The sequence below is a fragment of the Melanostigma gelatinosum genome (assembly GCF_949748355.1).
Source record: "Melanostigma gelatinosum genome assembly, chromosome: 12".
NCBI classification, from domain to species: Eukaryota; Metazoa; Chordata; class Actinopteri; order Perciformes; family Zoarcidae; genus Melanostigma; species Melanostigma gelatinosum.
In genome coordinates, this window is record NC_136645.1 from 12,358,316 (window position 1) to 12,366,717 (window position 8,402).

Below are 8,402 nucleotides of genomic sequence, written 5' to 3' on the forward strand. Positions count from 1 at the left end.
CATACCCTGCCTTATCAATGCATTTAAAACACTGACAGCGGGAAGCTGTACTGCTCTCTCTTCACGTCTGTTTAGACCTCCACCTTTATCCAGACCTTTATCCACTCACATCTCAGCCCTGCGTCAAGCTGCGCTACACACACAACATCCTCTTCCTGAAGCTCTCTGACCTCATCATCTCATCAGTATCTGGGCCTCATGTTTCAAGTTATTATCACCACGAAATCGCCTCATTCTACTTTGAGTTAAACAAAAAAAACTGAAACCAGAACCGCCGTTGTTCCGGTTTAACGTTAACGAGTGACCGCGTGGACTGAACCGGAAGACGGAGGGTGATTCATGTTTCATCACGTTACGCTTTTTCCTCCTAAATCTTGATAATGATGAGCGTTAGCTGTTGACAAAGTTCCGCATGCAGTGGACGTTAACTTAACCCAACAAGTCTGAACGGTAACGGAACTTAAACTTTAACGGAGGGAAATGAAGACGGTGTAGACATCTTAACGCTGATTGGCCAGGACTCGACACGTGTCGCATCAAATATGTTTTATTGCGAAGATCACGACATCACATGTTCTCCTTGTCTCACTCAAATCTGAGAAACGCTGGCTGGCCAGTTGACCACCCCCCCTCCAAATAAAAACTCTACGGATCTAACGTTACACTCACGTGGATGATATATTTTGAGTCAAAACTGCTTATTTCGCCGAAAAGCGACACGTTTGCAGGTATTCAATCAGGAGAAGAAGGAAACGACGAATTGCAACAGAGTCTCACTCCAAACTACATTACAAGTTATCAGCCGGAGCATGAACAGTGTTAAATAAAGTGAACCTACGTGCTCTTTGTATCCGGATTTCCGGGTTGAGAACAGCGTCCAGAAGTTCCCGTTGTCGCTTATTCGCCTCTTTTGAACGAGAGAGTTCCTCCTCGTACTCTGCTATCGTTCTTTCAAACAGACCAAATATCTCTTCAACCGCCGCAGTTAGTCGCTGGTTGATTAAAGATCTCAACATTTCTACTTTAGACATTTTCACTAAACCACAGAAAGTTTTCCTCCAGACGAACTCCGTTAAAAACACCGTTTACTCTCATTTAACTCTGACTAGCGCTGTGTTGGTCACTTCCGTCCCCGTCCGTCTGTTTCCAGGTAGCATGCTAAGCTAACTTCAATAGCGTTATAGGCTACCACGAGATTAGTCCTCGTCCTCTTCTTCTTCCTCTCCTCCTTCTTCTTCGTCTTCTTCTCATTCTTCTTCTTTCACTTTAATGGCGGACTACAAACCAATGTTTAAGGCGCCACCTACTGGACCGGTGTGTGTAACATCATGACTTCATGACAGTTATCATTTAAACACAATCATCATGTTATTTATAAATATAATGAAACAATTAGAAATAAACTTCATATTGCAGTCATATTCTGGCGTTTTAACCCGTTCCATTCAAAATATTAAATAAAGCCCTTTTAAGCTGAACTTGTTTGTCCCCTGTCTCTAACAGTCCTTTGATGCTCCACTCCCTTCCTGTATCTACCACTCTGTTCTTCAGTCTTTCTCTTTCCACCCTGAACTTCCTCCACTCTATCAGCTCATGTTCTACAGTTTCTTTACAGTTGCATATCTCACATTTATCCCACTCTGTCTTTTTCATGATGTGTATAATGTGTCATTGAGTCCTGTATGTCCTAACCTGAATCTGAAAGTAACATCTTCTTTTCTACTTTTACTTCCATCACTTCTCACTCTGACTGATGTCTGAATTGTGTTGTAATTTCTACCCTTATTGTCATTATTCCAAATTTCCTGCCAAGATGTCCCATCCAAAGCTTTTACCAGAGAATGTCGAGTACTCCCAACCATTGTACAGGACAGTCGATGCTGTGTTTCCGTTAAGTCCACCCTGAATTCTAATCCAGTGTGATAGTGCTGACTCAGTTCTCCTCACATGTAATGGCAGTTGCCTGGATTTCACCAGCAATGCATTAATGGGTGTGGTTTTGACTCGGGAGATGAGTCAGAGGAGAACCATCCAGAAGAAAAGGTGAACAGATAAAAGTCCATTCAGACAGGTTCTACGAGGAACATCTACGAGGTTCCTGCAACTTGGTGGGTAACAAAATCCCCTTAAACTAATAAAATAGTATATCATTACTCGTATCTTCAGTGACCTTCCATCTGGTACATATGTAACAGTTGTGGGTCGTGGAACGAGACGACTCAAGTGATTGTTTTCCAACATTTATTTATTGAAGACAAAATATCACCAATGAATTGCCTTCAGACCGTTTTCTGCCCCTCTGCTCCCTCAGCAAGTAAATAGAAAAGAAATGTGTAAATATTCTCTCATCACACATTCACTGACGTGTGTCGGCTTCTTGAGTCGTGTCTTACAGTCTCCGGCTACTTTAATGTTTGGTGTGGGTGATTTTAAGTGATGGAAGGAAACTTCCTTACTGCTTAGAATTATATTTATATATATTTTGATTGATTTGCCCAAAAGTCAGTTTCACATCGCTGGGGTCTCAGCTGAAAGAATAAGAATACATCAAAGTAAAACATTGACGTGAATACACGTGTTATTATAGTCAGATCTATCGCGTTATAGATGAAGCAGTGATATTATAAATCGGTTCATTTACAGAATGACAGTTAGTGATTTCTTGCCAGCTGTCCTTCCTGCATTTGTCAGTTTAAACTGCGTTACTTTCAGCATGAATTATGTTCATGTTCTATGTTGGTCTCAGAGTGCACCAGACTGATGCATTTAACTTTAAAATGTACAACATTTTCTTCCAGGTGAGCGTGTCCCCGGCCCCCTCTAGAAAACCAACATGAACTAGAAAATAAAAACTCAATTAGTGGATCAAGCTAAAGACAGGACCAAATCTGAGCGTGGACTCAATGAGCGATGCTCTCAAATTGAAAGAACACGCTCTTGGATAAAGATAGGATGAAAGCTCCATCGTTCCTCCCCTGTGTGATGTTTCATGTGGTGTGTCAAATGTATTTATACATTTTGTATAAAACCGTAATCACAAACAGAACCACTTTGTCTCTTATATGATTAACAGTGCCATTGATGAATAAATAATTCCTTCATCTGATGAGTGTACTTCCAATAATAAATGAATCCAGGTATGGAGTGGTCTCACCGACGTCACGATCTCCTTAGTTACGAGGTCGGTCGGCCATGTTGGAGTACATACAGAACCTACATGGCGGCGAGTAAACAAGGAAGTGCGGCGAAAATACCATACTTTGAATCACTGGATAGTGCATCAAAGGTTCACTACCTGGCCAAATTGAAGGTTATTGGTAACTTGGATCCCTATACGATGAGTGCAGATGGTTTCAGTGCCGATCCTACTTATCTTCCATCGGTAAACTACGCCAACATCTACACGTATCTCGTGAACACCCCCAGTCCTTACACAGAAGACGAGTTGGCGTGCTACAAAGGGCTCGACGCTTATAATCAGTTTGTCAGTGGATGGGTCCGAGACGTCAAAGCAACGGTCGTCGAGAATTCTCATCTCGTCATTGGAAGAGTAAATATATACAGATCTGGTCAGATATTTAGCAATATTCAATGTTTACTCAGCGCAAACAGACACGTGTGTTTGTTTACATTGTACATGCACGTCATTGTGTGCGTGTGTGTAGGAATTAACTTTAAACTAACCCATAACTTCATCCATCGGTGTGTGTGTATATATATATGATCTGACGTTAAACTCATATCAAGCAATGCTGAGGCTGCATCTATGTGTTTCGCCTGTTGTACACGCTCGACACGTCTCTGGTACCGACTGCTGTCACGGGCCGATGAAGCTTCGGTAACCTTCTCATGTCCAAGTTTAATTTATATTTCCTTTATTAAATACTGTTCACAAACGAATTAGTAAATAAAATCACTGACCACTTATAAAGTGATCCGCACACACTCTAGTGTACGCCAAATTCCATTCCTTTATATCTCGAGAGATGCGTGACAGCCATTTCTCGCGACGTCGCTTGGATAGCTCCTTCGTGTCATTTCCTTGATGTGTAATGACCGCTGGCAAACGAAAGAATGATTTCTTGTCTCTATCAGCTCTGCTGCCACAACCAAAGACAGCACAAAAGTTCACCACCGATAGGTTATGCGACTCAGCCGTGCATGCCAGTGGCTTTGTGTGTACTCCAACATGGCCGACAGCTAAACTGTGACGTCACACGAGACCACTCCATTCAGCTGTTTTCACAGTAACCTGTAACCAAGACTGTGATGGCGTCTGTGCAAATTTACAAAATGTGATTTCATATTTGACAAAGAGTCTCTCCATCGTCATACAAACAGTTCACATTCTTTTCAAAAGACCTTCTGAGCATGTGGGCCCCTGAGTCAGAGTATCCCAGTTCTTCTACAGACACTAATCCACGTCGTGCACCTGCGACTGGAGCTCCTTGGAGATGTACCCGAGAAGGGTCGCCGTCAGCTGCTGCTTCAGGGTGGCGTTGGCCATCACTAGAGCAGTTAGCTGAGCCAAATCTGTCCACTGAATGTCTCCCAGCACGGCCAGAAGATACCATAAAGATTCTGCTGCTGCTGAGGACTGAGCTCCATTATGATCTGAGGCAGCGGTTTGAACTGAGAGTGAAAAAACCGGTTCGAAAAGAGATCACAGTGTGGCCGGAAGGATCAAGATCTGCTCTCAAGGACTGTCTCGCTACAACAGACTGGGACATGTTCAAACATGCAGCTACGTACAATAACAACATAGACAATGAGGAGCTCACAGACACTGTTCTTTCCTACATCCGGAAATGCACAGATGATGTAACTGCTAAAAAGACCATCACCACTAGGGCTAACAAGAAGCCTTGGCTGACAGGGGCCGTCCATCAGCTGTTGCGGGCCAGAGACAAAGCCTTCAATGCCGGAGATAGAAATGGCCTGAAAACAGCGAGAGCCAACCTGTCCCGGGGCATTAGAAAAGCAAAACAGGACTACTCTGAAAAAAGCATCAACCACTTCAAGGACAGCAGAGACACACGCAGCCTGTGGCAGGGCATCCAGACCATAACGGACTACAAGCCTGCTTCACAGACCTGTGATGACAACATCTCTCTGCTGAACGACCTCAACAGCTTCTTCGCACGGTTTGAATCAACAAACACCACTAGCCCACAGAAAACCTCACCCTCCCCCCACGACCAGGCCCTGTGCCTGTCTGCTGCAAGTGTGAAAAGAGCACTCTCCACCATCAATCCCCGAAAAGCAACAGGCCCAGACAACATCCCAGGCCGCACACTAAGGGACTGCGCAGAGGAGCTAACAGATATCTTCACTGTTATCTTCAACACTTCTCTGAGTCAAGCTGCTGTCCCATCACACCTCAAAACCTCCATCATCATACCTGTACCCAAGAAACCGGCTCCATCCTGCTTCAATGACTATTGCCCCGTGGCACTGACCCCCATCATTATGAAGTGTTTTGAACGGCTAGTCATGGCCCACATCAAGTCCATCCTCCCCCCCACCATGGATCCCTCTCAGTTTGCATACAGAGCAAAACGTTCCACAGAGGACGCAATCTGCTCTGCTCTCCACCCAGCCCTCACCCACCTAGAAAAAGCAGACTCATATGTAAGAATACTTTTCATAGACTTCAGCTCAGCATTTAATACCATAATCCCACAACAACTCATCTGCAAACTGGACCAGCTGGGGTTCAACACCCCACTGTGCAATTGGGTCCTGGACTTCCTCAGTGAGAGGCCACAAGCAGTACGTGTCGGCAACAACACCTCACGCAGCATCACCCTAAGCACTGGGGCCCCACAAGGCTGTGTGCTCAGCCCCCTGCTCTTCACCCTGCTGACTCACGACTGCGAACCTACATACAGCACCAATCACATGGTGAAGTTCGCAGACGACACCACTCTGGTTGGTCTCATCACCAAGAACAATGAGACCAACTATAGGAAGGAGGTCAACCTTCTGACCACGTGGTGCAGCGACAACAATCTCCTGCTGAATGTCACCAAAACTAAGGAGATTGTTGTTGACTTCAGGAGACGCCACACTGTACACCTGCCACTGACCATCGATGGTGCTGCTGTGGAGCAAGTAGAAAGCACCAAATTCCTGGGGGTGCACATCACTGACGACCTCTCCTGGGCCACCAACTGCGCATCACTGGCAAAGAGAGCCCAGCGGCGCCTCTACTTCCTTCGCAAGCTGAAGAGAGTAAAAGCCCCCACATCAGTGCTGAAATCATTTTACAGGGGCACCATTGAAAGCATCCTATCCAGCTGCATCACTGTGTGGGGTGGTAGCTGCACCCAACACAGCAGGAATGCACTCCAACGCATTGTAAAGACAGCCGGACAGATCATCGGTGCCCCACTCTCCTCGTTACAGGAAATATACACCACCCGCCTCACCCGGAAAGCCATTCAAATTGCAAGCAACACCAGTCACCCTGCACATAGTCTGTTCAGCCTCCTACCCTCTGGAAGAAGGTACAGGAGCCTCCGCTGCCGCACCACCAGACTAAAGAACAGCTTTACCCACCAAGCTGTCAGGACACTGAACTCTCTCCCCTCACTCCCCCCAATCATATCCTCCAGCCTGACGGGAAGCTGAAGCTGAAAGTACAGAAGTACTGTAAATATGTATTCATATTTATATTTATATTATATTTATTGCCCACTTTTCACACACACACATACACACACAGTATTATATTAATTACCCATTTCCCATCATTATTATATCAATTGCCCACCTGCCCTTACATTATTAATTATTTATTATATTAATTGCCCACTTTTCCCGTTTTTATGTGTATTGAATGTTTTATTGTAGTATAGTATATGTTTTAACTAGGATATCTGTCTTCACTTAGCCTAGGAAGTGTTTTATGTTTTATGTGTTGTGCTTGCACTTTATGTTCCACCGTGGGAGAGTGGGAAACGTTATTTCGATTCCTTATATGTCCTGACATGCAAGAAATTGACAATAAAAGCTACTTTGAACTTTGAACTGTCCACTGGTCAGCCAGCAGCCCAGAAGGCCTCCGACAGCACCGCCTACAGGGGAAAAGGGTTTCAAACATGTGGAATTATGATTGCACACACAAACACACAGCATGACAAGGATAGTGATGAACCCCCGCTGGATCATCGTCCTCGGTGTGTGCACCCATCTGGGTTGTGTGACCATCGCCAACGCCGGAGACTTCGGAGGCTACTACTGTCCGTGCCATGGCTCCCACTACGATGCTTCAGGAAGGATAAGAAAGGGACCTGCTCCTCTAAAGCTGGAGGTTCCCTTCTATGAGTTCACTGAGGAGGACGTAGTCATAGTGGGATAAATACTGGAGCTCTGTCTCAGTTCCTCCCTGTAATATGTATTTTTAGATGGCTCCGTGTGAGAGTGACATAAAACGTGTGTATTTGCTGTTAAAGACAATGATTAGGAGCGGGCCCCTCCTCGCTGTGGCGGCTGGCTGAGAGGAGGAGTAGGAAGGCTGGCTCTGCGAACATTTTCAGCGACGTGAATCTGTGGCAGCTACAGAGACTATTCAGGTCAGCGGGGGATCAAGATGCGGAGCAGAGGGCCCAGCTGGTCTGGGGTCACGGAGATGAGGCTGAACTGGCTCAGGCTTTGAAAGGACTGAGGACCCGGAGTCACCGGAGAGGACTAAGGGCCAACGGGAGAGAGGTGTTGGGCTCACACTGGCTACGAGCCTTCAATCACCTCAGGTAGCAAAACTGCTGGTGTGATTCTGATTTCATATACATTCAGATCATTCATCATCGTGACTTTTTTAAATATTATGTGGCATCCATATTGTTTTCAACAACATTTATGTTCATGATCGGAGAGAGCTCGCCAAGCAGCCAGGGGAAGGAGTGTGTGTCTGAGGCCGGAGGAGCACACAGCAGTCCAGAGACACGCCGACACACCTCCATAGGGACAACAGGAAGAGGTACAGCGGCCACAGGGCTACTAACTGAGAGCCAGGGCCCTGCAGGGACTTCGGAGAGACCAGTCAGAACCAGCTCAGGACTGAGGAGAGGAGGAGAGAACAACTCAGAGAGATACCTCCACAGAATACTCCACTGACTTGACCAAAAGCTCTGAGATGCAAAACTGACTTCAAGTTCGTGCGAGAGCAGACCGGCACCTCAGTCTGCACAGCCTGCTCACCTGGGAAAAGCAACAGTTGTGGAGGACAGTGACGTGACTTTCAAAGGTGGGGTGTGAAGGATTTGGGGACATCTAGCGGTGAGGTTGCAGATTGCGACCAATGGAAACGTCTCCCGTGTGCTAAGAGAATAGGAAAACTACGGTGGCCAATGTGAAAATGTGAATGGCCCTATCAGCGCCAGTGTTTGCTTTGTCCCTTC

At 45.9% G+C, this 8,402-nt stretch overlaps 1 protein-coding gene across 1 annotated transcript; it reads left to right on the forward strand.

The window, feature by feature from the left end:
* Positions 1–7,409: 7,409 nt before the first annotated feature.
* Positions 7,410–8,118, forward strand: LOC306785698 (uncharacterized protein; the record flags this gene model as incomplete). Its single annotated transcript, XM_079280153.1, has 3 exons — positions 7,410–7,425; positions 7,469–7,754; positions 7,869–8,118. The coding sequence occupies 3 exons, from the start codon at positions 7,410–7,412 to the stop codon at positions 8,116–8,118; spliced, it is 552 nt and encodes a 183-aa protein (XP_079136279.1).
* Between the last annotated feature and the right edge of the window lie 284 nt (positions 8,119–8,402).